The sequence below is a fragment of the Pinus tabuliformis genome, chromosome X (assembly GCF_031772625.1).
Source record: "Pinus tabuliformis cultivar Carrire ecotype Pingquan chromosome X, CPIR1, whole genome shotgun sequence".
Classification (NCBI taxonomy): Eukaryota; Viridiplantae; Streptophyta; class Pinopsida; order Pinales; family Pinaceae; genus Pinus; species Pinus tabuliformis.
In genome coordinates, this window is record NC_142308.1 from 548,784,415 (window position 1) to 548,807,108 (window position 22,694).

The 22,694-nt window shown below is 38.0% G+C and overlaps 2 protein-coding genes and 1 pseudogene across 2 annotated transcripts; 2 read left to right on the forward strand and 1 right to left on the reverse strand.

Annotated features, from left to right (window-relative positions):
* Positions 1 to 4,254: 4,254 nt before the first annotated feature.
* On the reverse strand, positions 4,255 to 5,169 carry LOC149141176 (uncharacterized). Its single transcript, XM_089451171.1, has one exon. The coding sequence runs from the start codon at positions 5,167 to 5,169 to the stop codon at positions 4,255 to 4,257; it is 915 nt and encodes a 304-aa protein (XP_089307297.1).
* A 394-nt stretch (positions 5,170 to 5,563) lies between these two features.
* LOC149141177 (organic cation/carnitine transporter 4-like) lies at positions 5,564 to 19,265 on the forward strand. The gene is made up of 6 exons (XM_089451172.1): positions 5,564 to 5,655; positions 6,076 to 6,161; positions 15,043 to 15,387; positions 15,482 to 16,677; positions 18,102 to 18,198; positions 18,877 to 19,265. Exons 1-6 carry the CDS (start codon positions 5,564 to 5,566, stop codon positions 19,263 to 19,265), a joined length of 2,205 nt encoding a protein of 734 aa, XP_089307298.1.
* Positions 19,266 to 19,765: 500 nt separating this feature from the next.
* Positions 19,766 to 20,383, forward strand: LOC149141178 (protein RTF1 homolog pseudogene; annotated as a pseudogene).
* Positions 20,384 to 22,694: the final 2,311 nt, after the last annotated feature.

The following is a 22,694-nucleotide window of genomic DNA, read 5'->3' on the forward strand; positions in this document are numbered from 1 at the left end:
TATCTTTGAAAATGAGACTATTGCGCCATTTCCAAATGCACCATACAGAGATGATGAATACTGACCTGCAAGACTCCGATTGCTCGCTGTACCACATGAAAGCTTCTTTTATAGTAGCATGAAACAGGAACTGAATGCCGAAGAAGATCTCGAGAGATGACCATAGCTTCTGAGTGCCCAGACAACTTATGAATAAATGATGATTATCCTCCGCTGCAGACCTGCAGATGGGACAGAAGCTCGGCCCCTGCCACCCTCTCTTTCTTAAATTCTCCCACGATAGGTTTTTATTATGAAATAACAACCACGAGAATAAAACCATTTTGGACGGGCATCGCACTTTCCATAAAACAGTTGGGAAAATAAAAGACTGGGAGGACTGTTTTTGCTTGATCAGGCTCTGATACACATCTTTTACCCGGATGGAATGAGACCCTTTTGCATTTTTCCAAATTAATGCATCATGCTCCGATGAGCGAAAAATGCCACTGTTCCTGAGCTTTATCCTGAGATGGGCCCATTGAGCAGCCAAGGCATCCTGCATTTGAAAACTATCCACATCACGCCACATAGGAATTGGATCGAGCCACTCAGAAATTAAACCATCCCAAAAAAGGATACCTCTTCTATGAAGGAAAGCGAGGAAGGATTCCGGGACAACGATCTCCTTCGTACCACTTAGGAATGCGTCTTTTCCGATAAGGATCCTTTTCCCAGATTGAAAATGCCAAATCAGATTCTTCAGATTTTTTTTTTCCATTTTACGCAGACTTAACCAAATTGGCGATCCATAGGATGGGCCAACCCTTTCTTTTTTGTACCAGAAGGAAATATCCTTTCTGCCTAGATACTTCGATTGGATAGCTCTGCTCCAGGGCCCGGATTCGAAAACACCCCTCCATAATGATTTGCATAAGAGAGCCATACCAAAGGATCACAAATCCAGAAGACCCCATCCTCCCATGTCCTTCGGCAGAGAAATATGGGATAATTTCGTGAGATGAAATTTGCTCTTTCCTGCCTGACCCCCCAGATGAAATTAGCAGTGAGCTTATTCATTGTTTTGATTATGCTTGAGGGGAGGAAGAACAAATGAGCCCAGTAGACAGCCAATTGATTTAATACAGACTGTGCCAAAATAACTCTACCTGCTAAAGAGAGGCTTCTGTACTCCCATCCAGATATTTTCTTGTAGTATCGCTCTGGGATCCATTGCCAATCCGCCGATGAGTAAGCATTTGCTTTCAATATAAACCCCAGATATTTGATTCCCCCACTGATGGAACGAGTCTCAATACCAAAGAGAGAGCATAACCAGTCTATATCTTCTTGTTGGATGTCATTATGATAGATAATAGATTTCGAGCAATTTATCAGCATCCCCGTTGCCCTCTGGAAATTTTTTAAAATTTCATAGAATGAAAGCCAAGTAATTCTGCAAAAAATCCCAAACAGAATGATGTCGTCCACGAACAAATTATGAGAGATCGCAACATTTCTGCATATGTGCAATGGCCGACATCTATCTTCCTGTACAACCTTGTTAATATGTAAACTGAGGGAGTCCATAGCTAAAATGAAAAGCAACGGGGATAAAGGACATCCCTGGCGAAGGCCTCTGGATGCAGGGAAGAAGGACGATGGAAGCCCATTTATAATAACCGCATAATTCACCTTATCCATGCATGCCATGATCCAGTTTATCATGCTGATCCTCAAACCGATCTTCGCCAGCAAACATCTGATGAAGCCCCAATCCAAACAATCATATGCTTTACAAAGATCGATCTTAACAATGACTGCATCCTTCTTTTTTGAATGTATAGCAGAAAGGCCTTCTTGAGTTGATGCCACCGCATCTAAGATGTTTCTTCCTTGAAGGAATGCATGTTGGGCTGATGATAAGGATGACGATAGGACTCCTTTGATTCTTTCAGCAATTATTTTTGATATGATTTTATAGGAGATATTACATAATGAAATCGGACGGAACTCCATAAACGATTCTGCATTCCCTTTTTTTGGTATGAGAGCAATATTCGTGGAGGATATATTTTTGTTGATGCTGCCCGACATCCTTGTTGCTTCAACCATCTTTAACAGGTCTGTTTTGATTAGATCAAAAAAATGGATGTAAAACTCTATTGACTAGCCATCCGGGCCGGGGCATTTGTCCCTTTTAAAGAGTTTCATTGTTCTTAGTAGCTCCTCCTTGGAAACTCGGCGAAAAATCTTATCATTTAAGGCCTCATCAAACATCTGAGGGAACACTTCAATGCCCCATAAAATATCCTGGAAACTGTTGTTTTCTGATCTCCTGTACTGCTTCTCAAAAAAACTTACTGCCTTCTTTGTAATTTCTTATTGGGAGTATATAAAACCACCTTTTCCATCTCTTATTTGCCAAATGGATCTTCTCCCTTCTAGCATTTGCAAAGTTATGAAAAAATTTCCTATTCCCGTCACCTTCCCTAAGCCACAACACCCTGCTCTTCAACCTCCAGAACATTTCCTCCTGTTTCAGCAACTCTATTTTCCTCCTCTGTAAATCCTTTATATGAACCCTCATCTAGAAAGATAGCTGATGAGCAGCCATAGCTTTCGTTGCTTGATCCAATTCCAATTGAATTTTCTGGACCTCGATTTTGTTTGATTGTCTTTTGTTGGACTGCCACTTTTTAACCATGCTGCGAATATGATTCATTTTGTCGTTGAAAGTCATTAAATACGAGCATGGATTAGACATTAGCATCTCACTCTAAGCATTTTTAATGTGCTTATCAAACTTCGGGTCCTCCAAATGAGCCCTGTTAAATTTGAAGTAGTATCCCTTCCTGAAACCATTTTCACTCCATCCAAGCATAATCGGACGATGGTCTGAGATGAAAACCCTCTCTATCGTTGAAAAAGGCATGCCCATCACGTCGATTAAGCTGGCATGAATAAGAAATCTGTCTAGTCTCTTTGCAATATAGGCCTTCTCAATTCTTCCGTTCTCCCACGTCGGATACATTTGAGGAGGGAGGATATCCACAAAATTCCTTTTCAGTAGTTCATTTTTTATTCTCGCAGCCAGTGGATCCCCTCTCCTATTTGAACCCCATACTTCATCCATGCTTAAAGTGAGATTCAAATCCCCTGCAATCAATAGAAAATCAACATCAAAAATCTCAGAGGCAAACAGATTTTCCCAAAATGATAGTCTGTTCCTGTAGGGAGCGTATATATTCAAAATATTTATGGGAGATTTTTGTCCTCTCAGGTGAGCCGAGACTAGGATGCCAGCTAAACAACTATAAGTTTTTGCTTTGATCCATAGCGGATCCTAGAGGACCGCTAAACCTCCTGAGAGCCCATTTGCTCCAACAGCAGATATGTACCAGGAGGGGAGCATCTTCCTGAAATAGGAAATTGCCACTGAGGAATCGTGCATGGTTTCCTGTATAAGTATAATCTTTGGGTTTACAGAAATAAAAAGATTTTTTAACGACAAAAATTTTTGGTCTGCACCCAGACCCCTAATGTTCAATGATAGAATAAAATTCATTTTGGAATACTGTCGGCCTTGCTTGCTCTAAGAGGCCAGTCTTCTGTCATATCCATGACCGGGACATCAATAAGGGCCAAATTGTGAATCCCCCTTCCAACCCCCTCTCCTCTGCCCCTAAAATGCCGGCTGCCCCTGTTGTTTTTTCTTCTGACCGTGATATTACAGGCAGATTTTGGACTGATATGAGGAGACTTTGGAGATCCAGGTTTATGGATGGAGAGAGCTCTGAGCTCCAGCGATTTCTTGCTCAAGAGAAAGTCCAAATCGCTGCCAATGGAGTTTGTGGGTGAGGAGGTTGGAGAATTTGCAGGGGTGGCCGAAATCATAATCTGCTTCCCTTTCCTAGACAATGATGAATGCTTTATAGGAGATGGCGAGGATGATTTAATGAGATGAACTTCTTTTCTGTCTATATCATATGGATGAGGTATCGGGGGAGGGTTTGGAATTTCTCTGTCCAGCGACGGCTCCGGGGGAGGTAAGGGCAGAGATAACTGATTGATAGGGGATTCATAGTCAGATGCTGGCTCCAGTGGGGGCATGGAGGGAGAAATGGGCTCTACTGGGGCGGGGATATTCAGCGGCGGCAGGGGACTTAGATTATCCTCTGATAGAGGAATATGTCGACCCTCAGATTCTGAGTTGGCATGGCTCATTGAGGAGGATGACCATTGTTGGTCCGACCGAGAATTTTTTACCCTTCGTCATCTAGCAGATAATTGATTATGGTACTTTCGATTGGGAATGCGCCGAGAACAATTCTTTAATAGATGGCCAGTAAGATGGCAAGCAACACATCTAAATGGAATCCCCCAGAAATCCAATCTTTGCTTGATTGTATATTCCTTCCATTGGATATCAATATATTCCAGGAAGCCACCTCTGAAAGCTTTTTCTATTAAAACCCACGCCACCCGTTTTTCTTTCTCTCCAAGGCACCATGGATCAACATATACGCATTTACCAATAGCATTTCCAATCTCCGCCAGGGATTCTTTTGACCATAGTTCTAAAGGCAAGCCTAGAAGTTTTAACCAAATCAGATTGTTTGTCGGAGTATTCCTTAGCGGGTTGAAGCCCAAATACCATCTATGTAAAGCCAAAAAGCTTCTCTTGAAAACCCATTGATGCTTGAAGATGGCTTCCAGATCATCCGACTTCAAAAAATGGAAACAATACCACCCCTTTAGCAATCTGGCTATAATGGGGACATATCCTATAATCGGTTTCCATTGAGATTCAAGCCAACATCTCGACTTCTGGTCATCCATTTCCGGGAAGAACCACCTCCCTACTAGAGCTTTTCCTTTTAGGCTTTCAATGCGATCGACCAGGTGGATGCTGTCTATTTTGATAGCAGAAGGGGGAGGAGTCGTCTTGGCAGGCTTCTGATTTGCTTTTCCTACAGGGACAAATTTTCCATGACTAAAACGCTCAGACTTCCTAGAAGGTCTATCTAGATCATCCACATTCTCCTGTGGAGCCGACGAACGAACAATCATGTCCTCCAAAGTGGACTGCCAGTTGTATGCCAGCCTGGCATTTTCATGAGATGATTCTGCTTTGATGGCAGCCTGAATCATTTCTTCCATGGCGGAGGAATCAGATAATAACTCCATACTGCAAGGATCACCTAACTCTATCTATCAGAGTGCAGTTAAAAATCCAAAGAGGATATGTCTCGGGATTTGCTTTCTGAAAGTACATTTGATGAATATAATCCCCAGAGGAAAAGAATGTGAATGGTAAATGCGCAGCCCGCCTCGATATATTAGAAGCTCCTCGGGATTTTGGAAAACATCAGAAGGAAGGAAATTAGAATGCCATCTGTCCCTCGAGATTACGTAAGATGACTTTACCAAGACAGTAATATGTCCGACGAGAAGGGAAATTTGAAAATAGTCGGCTTGTCTTAAATTGGAGAGTCCTATCTCGACCCAAGAGGAAATAAATTCCCTGAATGTAGTACTAACGGACCAATCCCAAAATGAGGAATGAACTTATGGAGAAAAGATGGAGGCTGCCGTTGATCAAAAACCGGGGACGCTTGAGATTATCCGGCCCGGAAAGATCAAAGAAGCGAGGTCAATAGGATTCGACCAGAGGTTTCTGGAGGAGGAAACTCAGGAAAAACTACAATGACAGAGTCCCTACGAGGCTTCCTCCGGACATACAATGCAGCAGCAAAAAACCTCACAAATGCACCACCCAGTCCCCAGCTTACAACAGAAGTCAGAACACGGTTTTGTGATAACGAAGAACTTCTGAATCCTGAATATCGACTTCCAATACCGATATAAGACCGAATTCTCAGACATATTACTTACATGACACCTTCAGGAGCTAGAAAAAAAACAACTTAAAAACCACCCAGAAAACAATGCTTTTAATAGTATGCTACCCCGGTGAAAGCTTCCATTTACATTTCTTCAGCAGGTAAATTATATAGAAAGATATTTATATAATTAAAAACCTTCCATGCTGACCGCAATCTTCTGGAATAAGAAAACTGTTTTTTATATTAGAATAACCCATAACATCATACAAGCAAGGCAGAGAGAGAACCTGACCTGGAGAGACGCAGGCAAGTCCGAAGCGGAGTGCGAGAAAGGTAATTTAAGAACATGTCCAGAAAGGAAGACAAAAGCGCAAAGCAGAGTTGATATTCTTCAGCAGAAAACCCGGATAGAAATTGGCAGATAAGAAGCTACAGATAGACACTCAGGAAAGAATGCTCTGATAGCCTCCTCCCCAGGAGGGGAAGAAAACTCCGGATAGTAAAAAAAACAGATGGCTTTCTAGGCAGAAAGTATGTGTAACTTCCGGAAAGAGAAACCTGGAAGGATAGACTGCATGCATTGGCTGACGATACGCACCTGTTCAGCACTCATAAGCTCTTACCCATGAAGATGATCTTCTATTGGATGATATTACCAGCACTCCGCTCCGTCGCGGCAGCGTGCTCTCCCCCTCCTTATGTTATGTTATGTAATGGTGGAATTCCTAAATCCATGACTCGCAATTAGCTAAGCTGAATCCTATACATTCATAATATCACGATTTCTCTTATATATAATAATGTTTTTGCAAGATTTTGGGGACTAATGATGCGTTTTAATTGTTTGTAGGGATTTGGTAGATGAGATTCTGTGGAAAAAATTATGTGCAAGATCGACCGCAGAGGTCACACAAATGAAATTGATCCTCCACCTGTTCATCCAACGAGGCACAACAACGAAGGAGAACAACGACGATCAAGATTGGTCCAATGATCATGGGAATTAACGAGCGAGGAGATTGCATGGTATCAAGGGAAAAAAGATAAAAATTCTTCGAAAATCTTGATGTGTCAACAAATGATTACACAGCCAGAAGAATTAAAAGTCGATCCAATTATCTAGAGGCCCAACCTGAAATTTAGAGATGAAGCTCAATCACCAGCGCAGAGCAGGGGTTCTGAAAATTATTTAAAGACCAAATTCGAAACTACAAACGGGTTCCAGATCCATAATACATGGAGATCTCTGCAATTTTTCTTTTTGAACACTTGCAATTTTGTAATGAAGAGAGAGTTAAATTACAGAGAGACACAGCGCTTTTAGCTACGAGAAGAAAATATGTCTTGTACTTATGCCGAATATTTCTTCAAGGAGTCAAAGCTGCTCGAGGACGGTATTTTTGTAATGAAATTTTGGTTTTGTTTTAATGAATTTTCTGGATTGTGAATTAATTTGTTTTTACCAAAATTTCTTTGAATGATTTTGATTTCTTTCTTAGTTTATTGTTATGATGCTGAGCACTTTTGCTATCAATTGCTATACGATTGCCGAAGCTCTATTAAACCTCCTTTTGTAGGGCAGAATGAAATTAAGATAAAGTCGAATCCATTGAGTTCTGAATGTATTGAACAATTAATTGCATTTTTATTTTGTCTTTTTTAGTTAATTAAAATATTTTTTTTTAATTAATAGAAAACAAGGAATGAATTCAATTTTTTACTTGCATTCAGATATGTATTTCTAATTCGCTTCAATAACTTTTTCTTAAAGTAAATTTGAAGTTCATAAAGCATTTTAATAAATTGCAAAATGCAAACTATTTTGCAAGTGCAATTTAATCTTATTTTATGAATTCGATCACAACAAAGTTCGCTGGTTTAGTCCATCTGCTCTTGGATTGGGAGATCTTTTTCCAATTCAAGATAAGTTTTTTCTCCTTTTCTGGTATCTTAGAATAGTCTTGTATCTTCATTTGTAGTTTTTTACATCAAGTTCTCTTTTGAAGAGGTAAAATGATCAACTCTCTCATTTGATCTTAATCTTTTATTTTTATTATTAAAAGATCAAATGAAAAATCATTGTAATTTTTGTACATTAATTTGACAATTGTTACAATATTTTTAATTATTTTGTAATTTTACTTTCATATTTAATGAGACTTAGTAACATGTCCTTATATAATATGAAACATTAAGTTTAAATTAATATAATTAAACTATATAGCAATAGTGCATTGGTATATCATAGTACATCAGGTTTCATTAATTTGTATATGAATACTTTTATATATAATGCAAAATTTATTTATTTAATTAGATATATGTGTAAAGTTTCTCATATTGTGCATTTTTGTTTTATGTGAGGATGCATATCTTTTGGATTAGCTATCTAATTCATTAGTCTCATATATTTATTGTTAATTTTCTATTTGCTCAAGTATTTAAATCAAATTTCTGAATAACTATTTACTCATAAATTTGCCACCTTAAATCGATATAATAATTTTTGAAATTATGAGAGATTTTTCCTAGTTTTAATAGTTAATCATTCATCATTATTAAGATCTTCAAACAAAACATGTTTGGTAATTTTAATATCAAATAGTAGAACTATTTCGTTAGCCATGTATTCATAAAAATCCAGACATGTTAAAATCCCCATTATTTATTTATTCTACTCTTGGTTGGGATAAATCTATACCTTCTTAATCTAGATAGATTTTGAATTTATTTTAGAATAGATATGTATTTATAATTAAGTATGTGTTCACAGAATTCCCCTTATGCAGGGGCATATTTTAAGTGTGGCTAAGCTGAGCCCTGAAGTCAGCTTAAGGATTTGCATGCTTGCATGTGCACAACAAGAGGGAAAATATGATTTTTCGCTTTCTATTGGTAAGTAATAGACAAACCATAAGCCAACAGGGAGAGAGAGTGAGTAACTAGACCCAATTGAACCAGTTGGAGCCATTATACAAATGGATAAGAGTCTGATTTGGGACTTTGACTAGGCAACCTTCCCTAATGTTAATGAGGTCATTTTTGGCCATCAACACTAGTGCAGGAATTCAAGGTGTGGACGGTTTCGAGACATATTAGGGTTTTGATTTGCAGGTTGCTAGGGTATCTGTCTATCATTTCTAGTGTTGCACCTTGAAGTTTATGAACTCTATGTTTGGCAATTTATGTTGGTTCATTAATATGGCATATATTACACCGAAGAAAAATTTCAATTTCATTATGATGTTGAGTTAACATTTATTGAAAAGTGGCTTGCAAATCCCAAGTGTGATGCAAAGGAAAGTGATAATGGAAAAGTCATCATAATTGGAAAAGAAGAATGAATAGAATAAATGAACGAAACCTTAAAAGTTTTTGAAGATTCTGTGATAGTAAAAGAGGAGAAGAAAAAAATCAAAGATATTATTTTTGACCTTACAGAGCTAGACAAAGAAATTTGAAATTCAATAAAAGATAACAAAGGTACAAGTAGATGCAAAAGAGGAACACGATGAAAAGAAAAAGAAAAGTAAGATCGCTAAGGCTATAGAAGAAGAAAAAGTATACAAAATATAAAGTTTGAAGCAAAAGGAATAAAATTATTCTACAGGATAGAGTTAAGGGCAACCTACAAATGTAATACAAGTTTTTTACTTGAGCTCAATTAGTGCAAGCCTAGCTCACATTTAAACCAAAAAAAATTAGTGGTCATAATTAAGAGGGAATGTTAGACATAATTACTAAAAAATATTTTTAATTAGTTAGTAGTTTCTCGTAGTTTACTTAGAGTCTAAATTTAGGAACACTTATTCATGTATATATGAACTAAAATTAGTATATATATTATTAGCTTTTTTTTGTTTATTTTTTTTTGTAAGTTTTCTTAGACCATTCCATTTTCATTAAACTATAAGCAAGTTACATCCACATATGAATAGTTAGCTAGCCTCAACTTGCCCAGAGGGAAACCAATTATGTTTTCCACCTAACAACATGATAAGCCATCCAATAGCAAAAAAAAAATAGTCTTTCTACCCAAGCTATATAAGTTTGTATGTCTTTGCCTTGCCCAAATACTATTTACCTATGAACATAAAAAAAAACATTCTGGAAATTAAAATCTATCCACATATATAATAAAACAAAACTAAAGCTGTTAGATAATCTTCGGCAAAATCACATACCAAATCTTTTGTCGACGTGTTTCGAACCAACCAGTGTGGTTCATCGTCAGGGCAAAACTAAAGCTAGCTAGCAGACTACTCCTCTCCCTCGGTAGACACAGACTCTATCGGTGTCAGATCCTTAGCATTGTATCTCGGAAGCACTATTTGTGAGAGAAGGCAAGGGAGGTGATCTTCAATTTGTCGAAGGCGGCCATATTTTTTTTGTAGCTAAAATTGTAGTTTCTGGAAGTCTTGTTTACAGTTGGGGAAGTCCTGCACAATTGTTTCCATGCTCACAAAATCTGCTCCAAGGCCTTTCCAAAAATACCCTTCATGAACTAGTACAGGTACAAATTCTGGTTAAACTAAGTAACACGACCACGGGTCCGCCCAGGATCATGCACCATAGCCCACCAATTCTCCACCTCAATTTCAATCAATCCAGCATGTCAGTTTAATTCAGCATCCCATTCCTCAATTAACTGCTTGATTTCCTCGTTTGTACCTTCACGATATGTTGTAGCTGCGTTTATGATGTTGGTGATCAGTTTGTAGCCCCATGTTCCCCCCGAGAGGATATGGGTTGCTCTTCCTTCGCAATCACCCTTGTTCTCCTACCATGGCCTCTAGCAGTTGATGCCCACGCCATTGCGACAAACTCACTGTGTGCAGTAGAAAGGTGTGTAGGGAAAATTGCTTATACACGAGGTGGATCAAGCCTAGAAGCTTTTCACTTCCAGGTGACCCTACCGCCCTACACACCTACCAAAGGAGAAGCATGAGATGGTGATTTCCAATACCAAATTTGAGGAAATTCCTCACACCTATTCCCATGCATGCCATCCTTGCCACCCATACCAAATAAAGGCACAACTTTCACAACCCAAAATGAGTTATCATAGGATTGAGAAGAAGAATTTAAGAGACCAATGGAACTTACACCATAAGTGCTCTCCCCAAACTGATACCATCGCAAAGCCATAGTTTTAACCCCTCAAAGATTTCCAAAGAGGTAGAGGGCATGAGAATTAAGTGGGAAAATAGAGACAAACATACGGCTCTAGGGCCAACATATATACAGGGAGAAAAACTTCTACCCATCACTGGGAGAGATAGTAAAACTAAGCCTAGACGCGGTGTTGTTGGCAACCCATCCCTGAACCCCAATATTATCAAACAAAACTTGAAGAGGAAGGTCCTAGGGGCTAGCCATAAAGGCACAGGCCTCGTATAACCCCGTCCGAGAAAGGATAATTTCGAACCAAACCAATACAGAGCATATGCCAGTCAGAAGGACATATTGCATGAGGGATACATGCACCAACAACTTCCTGGAACGTCGCTTTCTCACAACCGCAGGCAAATCGACACCATGCAGACCCATTTCCCATAACTAGATAAGATATTGGATGGAGGAGGGAAAGAAGAAACAAGTCACATACTAGTTTACTATCACCCGAAGGAGAGTATCCTATCTCCTTGCCTGCATCCACATCGTTCCTCTGCGCTCGGCATCACCCTTACTCACATCTTTACCCTTGACAGAACACTTACTAGCAACTCTCGCAGAGCACTTAACACAATTCCAGATTCAAGACACAATGTCGCTGCCACCTCCTGTAGGAGTATTAACCACTTGCATGCATGGAGCCACCACAACTATCACCTCGAGCGTGTGGAGGGTGGTGGGTTTGTACCGCAAGGCCCTTTGTATTTAATTACCATGATGGGAGTGTTGTCGAGTTCACACCCTGATCAAGTTTTTTTTTTTAGTTTATTTAATCATATATCCTTGAATAATTTAATTATCCATCAATTCTAATTAAAAAGTATTTAACTGTGATTTTTCCCCTCATAAAAATGGTTTTGGTGTATCCTCGAAAACCATACTTTGGAACATTAACCACAGACTTGATTGGAAAATCTTTGTCATGAATGGTCGAATTAACAACTCAAAATTAATTAATAATTAATTTATGTAAAAAATGATGAGCAATTTATCTCATAGTAAACATTTTACTTTTCAATTTTTTCCTCACATATATTTTTGAATATTTTATTTTAAATATAAAAAAACTTTTCCAACATACCATATATATTAATATAGTTAAAAATACAATTTCAATAATATACAAAATTACAATTTTACCAATAACTTTGTTGCTAGCTATTAATATATATATATATATAAATAGATATAATATAGCTAAAAAAATAAGCTTCCTTATTTCATTATACACGTAGCAATAAAAACTAAATAACATTCAAAAGACGTTCAAATTTTAAATTATCATTACCCATTAAAAGTTTTTTATAAAATTAAGAAAAGTTCTTTATAAAATTATTCGTTAAATTTTAAAAAAAGAAATTTTTAGTGCCATTATTTTTATGGTTGTGATTAGTCATAACGATTAAGAGAAAGAATGTCAACATTTTTCTTATTATTAAAAAAATGAATTATTATTTTTGTACAATAAAAATCTATTATCGTGAAGTTCATGAATGCATCTATTACTTATTGAAATTATGTTATAATAGTGTGTACTGAGGATCAAGTACCTTTGTTATTTATAAAGAAGAAATAATTTCAGTTGGATCAATCCTTTATCTTTTAGCTTTTTAGGTTTTAGCTTTTTAGGTTTATAAATAGTATTTATAGTATGAAAATAAGTACATAATATGAAGATACAAAATTGACATTAATGATAAAAATTGATTTAATATAATTTTGACTTTTAGTTGTAGGTATTTGGACTCTAAATCAATAATTTAATTTAAACATTATTTTATACATGATGTTTTATATTATAAGGTACATGTGTACCAATCATCGAGCGTACAATTTTTATGGCAAATAAATCTAGTAATTTATCTTACACACACATATATATAGGGGTGGTAAATTCAGGAAAGGTGAGGGGTGCTAGGAAAAAATGAATTGGACTATGCTTGAGTCTCGTTGCCTAATAATCTAGCAGAAACATATGTTGTCTTACAGGGAATTTCCCTAGCAAAGAGTAGGCATATAATGTCTTTGTTGGTGTTCAGAGACTAATAGTTGATCATTCAATATATTGATGTCAATTATCTTTCGTTCACTCTTATGTGGTGAAGAGAATTAGAAGTTTGCAACCTATTTCTACTATTCAAAATTCTTTCATATTCTTTGATGTAATAACCAAATGCAATGTCATGGCCAATAAAGGAACCTAGTTAATATGTCGAGAAACAATTATTAATGGACAAGGCACTTTTTACCCCATCCCATAACTTTCACTCATGATATTTTTTATTTCAAACATATTTAATAGTAATTGGTTTCAGCCACATGCCAATGTCCCTTGCAAAAATCAACTTGCTTGGTGGAAGCAGAGATGGAGCAATGGCTAGAATCATTTGATCCTCTTTTATAAAATTTGAATTGTGTAGAGCATAAATTCTTGAAATTTTAGAGAGTATATTGGAAATTGTTCATTTCCATAATTTTAGTTTAGTGGTTAGTTATAGTTGGCAAATATGTTATTGGGTGGAAGTTACTATCTATGTCTTATAGTTGACAAATCTATTTGTTGGGTGGAAGTTACTCTCTATGTCTTATATTAGTTAGCCAATAACTTGCATAATTGTATTTGATGTACTTGTTCGAAGCCAATAATATATATATATATATATAGATGTGTGTGAGAGATAGATATTAAACATTATAATAATATCCACATAGCAATACTATATTTTGATAATGTTCATTTTGAAAACTAGACCAATTATAACAAAGAATAATAAATTTCTTGTGCCTACTAAACTTGACATTATTTATATATATATATTTCTTTTTATTTTTGTAAAAATAATTATTAATAATAATAACGTATAAGATATACATGAGTTTTTTCTTTTTTTTTACCGGTTCGTATTCAAAACCTGAAATAAAATTAACCCGTCATCCCTGCCTTGCAGAAGAAAACGCGTTACGACGTAATAAATGGAAGAAATGTATTGGTGCTGCCTGGAAACCCTTTCAAGAGGTCATTCATTTTAATATTATGATTGGTCATAGCTTTGAACTGCTTTATTACGTCTCATTACGTCTTCGACCGACTTTGGGACCTTGACCGTTGGCCTGTATCATCCAAACAGCATTCACCAATCGGAGTCGTCGATATATTCACCTTGGAAATCAGCAAAAACCCAAAAAAAGAATGGAAGTTATCAGGGTGCAAGCTGTTGTGGATGAATAGGTCTAAGTCATTAAGGATTAATTATGGGTTAAAATTAAGGCGTTACTTAACATTAACTAAAAATTGAAAACTTATAAATAGGGAGGGGTGTCTGTGTGTTTCACAGGCCGGCGACAAGATGATAGTGGAGAAGAGGAGGGCGTTCTGTGTTTTGTGCGCAGGAGAGACGACACCGTCTTTTATATATCTCACCCCTTCTCTTCACTCACTTTGAGTGAGTTTGAGATGAACGAGTGGTAGAAGATGTATGAGGGCAGTGTCTTTTCTCTGCGCATGAAACCTCTTGGTCCTGGTTTTATTTATTTTTTTAATATTTATTATTTATTTAATCTATTTTTTTCAATCTATACTCAATGTTATTTACAATTATATTTAGATACACATGCCAACATACTTTAATTACATCGATCTTTCAATTATATCAGTCTTGCTAACATTCAACATCTTTCCCCACCCATACTCAGAGCTGTCAATTATATCAATCTTTCCATTATATCTGTCCTTCAACATTCAACATCTTTCCCCACACATACTCGCTACTCCTTACAGTTGTCAGCCCCTTTCTTACTTGTTTGGCTTCCCATAAGATAGATTTTCTGTGAAGCTGTAATAATTACGCCGTAAGGCGTTTTCTTTTGAAATGAATTGCCCCAGCCGATTAAGTGTCCTATTGTTGACCGTGGATTTGTGGTGTTAGACAATTGAATGAAGTTTGGTCGTTGATCCACACACTGTCATTTTGTCTCCCAACCCATTGGCCTCTCTGTCTTCAGAGTTATTGTTCAAAGTTATTGTTTGGGCTCGATTCAGCTTCAGATCTAATCTCCGTAGAGTTCGGACGGTGGCAGATTAAGCATTTCTTGCTGTCGAGCCTCGCATGGACACTGGAGGCCTTTCATACGATGGTCATGATTTTCGCCGACTATGAACCCCATTGGCATTGCAATGGAGGGAAAACCCCAAAGGATTTCCTTTCCATGAAGCCAAGGTTCGAATCCTACAGCCCGACGAGATCTATATGCTCCATGGATCGGGCCTCATGGGACTGGGACGGAGGCCCCGGGGTTTCAACGGTCTCCGAATGGGATCTCATCTGCGGCCAGAAATACAAAGTTGGGTTTCTGCAGTCTGCGTTCTTTGTTGGGTGTTTGCTCGGTAATTGATATTTTCAGCCCCTGTGCGCTTTTATATCTGATGGTTGATCGCCATTAAGATTTTCTTTCAGTTTCTAATTTATTGTTTGATACAGGTGCAGGGATATTTGGGCATCTATCAGATTCTTCGTTGGGGCGTAAGGGTGTCCTGAAGTTGGTCTGCATCTGCAATGCCATTTTTGGTTTCTTGACGGCAATGTCGCCGAATTTCTGGGTTTATTTAATTCTCCGTCTATTGACGGGAATTAGCAGCGGTGGCTTGGGGTTGTCGTCATTCGTCTTGGCGACGGAAGCCGTCGGACCATCCAAGAGAGGATCGGTTGGCATGTCGACTTTCTACTTCTTTTCTCTCGGCATAGCAGTGTTGCCGGCTCTGTCCTACTTTTCTGGCAACTGGAGATATCTGTACGTCGCGAGTTCAATTCCCTCAGCCTTGTATTGCATCTTCGTCTTGCTGTTCGTTTCGGAGTCCCCGCGGTGGTACCTGGTGAAGGGCAGGCTGCAAGAAGCCATGGGCATCATGAGATCAATTGCGGCCAAGAACGGTAAATCGCTGCCGGCGGGAGTTTCTTTGGCCCTGGCAGGCGACGAACAGGATGCGGCGGACTCTGACGAGTCATCGGGAAGCCTCGTGGACGTTTTCCAGTCGCCTGTGACGCGGACCCGAATGGTTTTAATGGCGTTCATTTGGTTGGCCTGTGGAGTGGGCTACTATGGTTTGAGCCTAAACGTTGTAAATCTAAGTACCAGTTTATACCTGAGCATTTTCCTCAACGGAATCGCAGAAATGCCCGCCTTTGCCCTGACGGCGGTCATGTTAGAAAAATTCGGACGGCGAGCGATGCTGGTCTCCACGATGCTGCTGAGCGGAGTGGCTTCTGTGTTGGGAGGCCTGATGTCGGCCCTACTCCATGTTCACAGTTCGAATCCCAACTCCACAATGGGCATGCCAAGCTGGGTTGCCGGGCGCATGCGGGGATTTCTGAGCGGCGTGCAGTTAGCATGTGGCGTGGTAGCAATATTCGGCATGGCGGGGACTTATAATTTGATATATATATACACATGCGAGTTGTTTCCAACAGTAGTGAGGAACGCAGCGCTCGGGTTGGCGAGCAAAGCGGGACAAATCGGCGCCATAATCGCTCCGCTGGTGGTGGTGATGGTAACTGTAAATCCTTCCCTGCCATTTGCAATTATCGGCGTTTCGGGTATTGTGGGAGGGTTTCTAGCTTTCAAGCTTCCCGAGACTTTGCATCGCCCTCTGTATGAAAGCATGCAGAGCCCACTACCTGTGCTTAATTTAATTGTTTCAAAACACAGGAGAAACGATGGAATGGGGAGATTTTCCTCCCATCAATGGTTAATGTGATGTTAATGAAGCAACTGCTTTCAGAGGTAATTTTGGACTTAAGAAAATATTGAGATTTGGCAAGTTGAAAAATCATACTAAAAAATCATGTTATCTTACCATGAATCATGACTCATGAGTTTTGTAAGGGGACTCGACTTTTCTGCTATTGCAAACACTGTAACATTCTTCCTCCAGAAAATGATCATATAAACAGTGTGAGAATAAAGATGATCATGCCAAGACCGATGGATGAAAAATGAGACATCCCGTTTAGGCTAGGTGATAACAAAAAGACCTGAGAATAGCATCTGGTCCTAACACCATAAAAAACCTTTGTGAGATCGATGATGTTTATGATCAAATAATTTTTGCAGCATTTAAGACTAAAATGATCGAAACATTTGAAAATGATAGAAGTAATAAAACTCAGCTCATACTGAATCCCCAACCACTAAAGAGAGGGAAGATATGGGAGAAACTGACAGTTGTGCTTCGAATAGGGGTTTGAAAATTAAATTATGGAAAGGCAGGTAAAAAATGATATTTATGCAGTAAACTATATATGTATATGTAATCCACTTCCCCTGGAAAGGCAAGTGCAATTAAAAAAGCAACTTAGAACCAATAAAAATTGATATTTATGTAGTAAATTAGTTCTATTTCATGAGTCCCCAACTGGCCACCCATGAAATGTTTGGGGGTGTGCTCTGGTCGTTCTAAACACCCCTCCTCCCATCTCCCCAGTTCAGTTGTCCCGGAAACTTGTACACATAGTTCAAATTCAATTGGGGTGCCCAGAAAGTTTGTTTTCCAATCCAAAAAATGGACGTATGCAAATGGGGAGATGTGCTTCCTTTAAATTCCAGAAGGATTACATTTGGGCTAGACTATGTTAGGCATTGCAAGTGGCCCAGTTTTGGGGTCTTCTAAGATGAACCATGCATCACAATCATTTTTGTTTTGCCAAGCTGCGGCAACAGGGAGTTGCTCTTTCCATAAAAATAAGGCAGTGCTTAAATTTTGTCCCAACCGTTTATTGGTGCTGTGGAAGACTAGATCTTTGGTGCGTTGCTTGACACGCCATTGCGTTCACCATTGAACAATGATCTCATTGGTTGTTCAGCTGAAATTTCTATTTTTTGAAATTGCTTACTTTATAACATGTTTTTAAAGGCAACACAACATGTTGCAACTTGCATGAAAAGTAATGTCCAACTGTGGGACATGCAAGGACAATGGGTTTAAATTTCTATTTACAATTGTGCATCAATTACATATAAATAATGACTTAAGTTAAGCCCAAATATGTTATAGCCAAAATATAACAAGGGAGTCTTACTAAGATTATGTTGGATATGTTACAGTTGGAGAATCTTCCTGCAATGGTAGCAGGGGTCTGCTCTGATGATCCTACCATGCAGTTAGAAGCACCAACTCAATTCGGGAAGCTTCTCTCTATTGGTAATAGTCTTGAGTATATGTATCTTTATTACCATTTTCTTTTGTCTTTAGGAAATGGCCATCTGAAAAAATATATGTGACAGAAGGCAGTCCTCCAATTTAGGAAGTTATCGCCGCGGGTGTGGTCCCTCGACTTGTAGAGTTTCTTGCAAGGGATGATTTCCCTCAGCTTTAGGTATGATCTGTTTTTTAGTTGAGATTCTATGTATTGAATTGACATTATATTGTGGTAATCTAATATCGTTTTAATTTGGTCATATTATAGTTTGAGGCAGCCTGGGCTTTAACAAATATTGTGTCTGCAACCTCAGAGCATACCAGAGTTGTGATTGATCATGGAGCTGTGCCCAAGTTTGTGCAACTTCTTAGTGTTGCCAGTGATGATGTCAGAGAACAGGTTGCATTTTGGACCTTTCCATCCATTTATGTTACTTAGAAATATTTTTGAAATTTGCCATCTCTATGTTCATTGTGCTTTCTTTACAGGTCTAAGGGTTCTTTTGAACTAATTGAGATAGTAATGTTCATTTCATTGTAAGGACCATGTATTACAAAATGTAATCTCGGTTATGTACATTTATTAAGCTCCATGGTGTGGTTTGCCTCTCACTATTTTAATCTGTTTGATGGACAGTAAGTTTTAGGTTTTGAAGATCTATTGAGGAGTGGTATTTGCAGTCTCTGCTCTAGCTAGGGAACGGACTATTCAATCAACGTGGGTGTTTAGAGGGGAAAAAAAAGTTATGGATGAACTGGAGCATTTGCTGCTAGAAGCAGCTGGTCGAACATCTACCAATGATGGAAAGCAAAACCGAAATCCTGCAAAAGGGAGACTGGAAGATTCTGATTCAGATGATGGCAGTGACTCGAAATACATTGATGATGATGATTTAGATGATGCTGGGACAACAAATAGGAAGGCTTCTAGGTCAAGAATGCCCCTGCAAAAGAGATTTGATTCTGGTGACAAGGATGATGATGACAGGGGTTGCTGTGATGATTCCGATAGCGAATTATCCATAGGAAGTGATTTATACAAAGATGATGAAGATAGGGAGCAGCTTTGAAGATATTAGAAGCATAACAATAAGGAGATCAAAACTTTCCAAGTGGTTTATGAAACCATTCTTTGAGAATATCATTGTGGGCTGCTTTGTAAGAATTGGGATAGGAATGTCCAGGTCAGGACAGAGTACTTACCGTCTTTGCATGGTAAAAAATGTTGATGTGACAGACCCTGATAAACAATACAAGTTTGAGAACCACACCACATACAAGTATTTGAATTGTTTCTGGGGTAGCAAGAGCAATGCAACAAGATGGCAGATGGTTAGGGTGTCTGATTCACCTCCACTTGAGAAAGAGTTTTCAGATTGGGAATGGGAAGTAGAATGCAGTGGTGGTCGGATGATTAGTCAAGCAGAAGTTGAGGAAAAAATAAATGTGCTAAAAAAGATAAATCAATTTGTGTATTCTGCAGAAACTGTAAAACAAATGTTGCAGGAAAAGAAGTTGGCTTCCAAAGCCATCGAATGTGGCTGCTGAAAAGGACAGGGTTAGAAGAGAGATGGAGCTAGCGGAGAGCAGGCATGATTATTCAGAAGTTGAGAGAATTAAAGTGAGAGTGAAGGAACTAGAAGTCCTTTCTCTTCAGAGCAAAAGCAAGGATGCAAAACCCTTGATGCTAGTAGAAATGAATAAGAAAAGCAAGGCTGAACATTTCAAGAACGCTTCTGAGATCAAGCCTCTAAACCTTAATCCTAAAGCAGGTGAAGCAGGGTACGATCCTTTCACTCGGCGTTGGAGTCAATCTCAAAATTATTATGATACAAAGCCGAATGTTTCTGAAGACAACACTGATGCGAACAAAGAGGCAGGTGCAGCCAAAGTAGAGGAAGCCATAGCAATAGAAACTGCTGAGGATGATGGAAAGCTTGTCGACACTGATGCTCTTGTATCAGAAGATGCAAGGGTGTATTATTTGCATGATTTTGAACTTCCAATTTCACTTGCTGGACTGCAGAAGTATGGGGGTGCTCAAGGGGCCCCTTTAGTTTTTATGGGTAGAAAGCATAAGATTGAGTCAACTTGTGGAGTGCAAGCTCCTAGCAATGATGGAAGGAGGCATAGCCTGACATTAACTGTGAATGATTACAAGCGTAGAAGAGGCCTGCTGTTAAAATAAATAATGATATTTTCTCTGCTAGTTGGTTTCCGCATTTAATCTTTATATGAAAGATTCTTGCAGAAAAGCCTTAAAGTGGACATTTTTGTAAATTGTTTCAAATTCTATATGTAGTGTGCCATTATAGGCACTTTAAAACACAACTGCAATAACCTAGTCAACCAAGGATTGTCTTTTAACAGTAGCAACATCATGGATTGTTGGCAGGCATGAAATCAACAATGTGTTAGAAATATAGGCTGTATTTTCTTGACATCTAAAGTTCAAGGGTGTTTTTTTGTCTCAACCATTCTGCTAAAAAATGGTATATAATGTTCCAAAAGGATTCCTTTCCTCTAAGTAACACTATTCCACTGTAAGTTATCATGCAGTTGGTGAAACATGGCATTTTATGTTGTTTGAGATTGATGTTGAGTGATGCCTTTTTCTAAATTATTGTTGAAATATGTATTGTTTTTCATATTCATGTAATAAATGCTATGTTTTATTAATTTCTGTTGTTGTAGTATAGTTTTCTTAAATGCTTTTAGAGTTGTGGTTGTTTTGTTGTGCTTAGTTGTTTATTCTTGCTTTCGATTGATTGCAATTCTATCTAATAAGCAACTATCTTTTACATGGTAAAAAAGTTTGGCTGAATCGAGGAAAACATTCAAAAATTTGGAAGAACTTTGGTACAGCCAAATAATTCGGTTCAGTTGGGATTCGTATAGTCAATCTGTTGTTTGTCCAAAACTGAACCAAACCAAATCCAATTTTAACCCAAAAAAATCATCTTCCCAAGAAACCCTAAAGAATTCTTAAGAAAATGCATTTTAACTTTCAAGCCACCAATGAATATGTTATTTGCCCATTTCTTCTCCCTGTCCTGCCAATGCATGTCACTACTCCCTCGTTTAGGAGATAGCCATGGGAGATTTTAGGAGACTATGCTGCTGTTGATGCCTAGAGAGGTTTGTCTATTTTGTTCATGTGTGAAGTCTCGAGGAGACTACATTTGTAGATGGCAAACTGTTGCCTGCACCTTAAAGGCCTGCTTAGACCTTCATAAACAAAGTTACACTCAAATGAAGCATGCCAACTGAGCCAACATACTAAATAAGTAGATTCCACTAGGTATTTAGTCATATATTCTCTGTTTGCTATGTGCTTATTTAATTTTTATTTTTCAACTTGAAAGGGTGTACCTAATGTCTGTGCATATCCTTCTTACTTCCAGAACACCTAGAACAGGTTACATGACCTGCATTATCAAAAGTAGAATCACAACACACGCAAACAAATACATACGCCCACCAAGCACAAGAAAATAGTGTGATGGCTATCAAATTTTTAAAATCAAAGTTGTAATAATCTCAATAATAAATCTAATGTTCTTTAGAGAAGACCTGCTACTTTTTGCTGGGTTTCGTACAGTTTATTGTGTATGATAAGGAAATACATTTTCTTGAAGGGATTGCATCAGAAGGCTCAACAGACCTTTGAGCATTTTTCTAGGGGTTTATGTTATCCAATCATTAAATTTTTTTTATAAAATTAGTCTGGACTATCCACATACCTATTTTTTTTCAATAAATTTGAAGAAGTGCATGTTTTTGCTTTAATAATATGTATACTCCTGAATTTTCTGAACTGTAGTTTTGTGGGCCAATTGTTTTCTGTATTGTATGGTATCCACATTTGAATTTAGATTCTATCTTGATAACTATCATTTCTTAGTATGTTTTTATGAATATATTCCATTGTAAGTGTTCTTTCTCTTCTTACATTGGACAAGAGAATACGGCTGTCTTTGACAATGTGAAGTTGTTGAAGATGCAAAAATTCCCTTGCTTTACATGAGCCAACTTGACCTTCAATAGAAACGTTGCTAAACACAATGAGAAGTTTCATGTTTCTTTAGAGAGCATCCCGAAAGGCTTGTGTAATTCCTGCATTGTTTTGGTTGATGCCTTGCTGAGGAATCATTGAGACTCATCATGGTTTTGTGGTCCAATCAGAACCTATTCAATACTCACCTTCATTGACTATATTAGTTGGACACAAACCCTGTCAAAACTCTCAAGCCAGTAGGGCTCGGGCACAATGTTACTTCCTCAATACGGTGATCAAAGTCTGTCTTCAACATTACAATTGTGTTCACGCATCCTTTTTCTAAATAAATCTATATTACATGCACTTGAAGGACTAGCTTTGAAGTCTCTATTCTCCGGCAATGTTCAGGTCTAAGTTCATGTAGGCAATTCTATGTTGAAATTATACTTGCATACCGAAATCTTATATTGGCGGAAGACCGTTACTCAAATGTTTTCCA

Coding starts and splice junctions, on each gene's coding strand:
- LOC149141176 (XM_089451171.1), bottom strand. CDS start 5,169: ATGGAGTTATTATCTGATTCCTCCGCCATGGAAGAAATGATTCAGGCT.
- LOC149141177 (XM_089451172.1), top strand. CDS start 5,564: ATGGAGGCTGCCGTTGATCAAAAACCGGGGACGCTTGAGATTATCCGG. Junction 5,656..6,075: donor TCAATAGGATTCGACCAGAG/GTTTCTGGAGGA, acceptor TTTTTATATTAG/AATAACCCATAACATCATAC. Junction 6,162..15,042: donor CGAAGCGGAGTGCGAGAAAG/GTAATTTAAGAA, acceptor GGCTCGATTCAG/CTTCAGATCTAATCTCCGTA.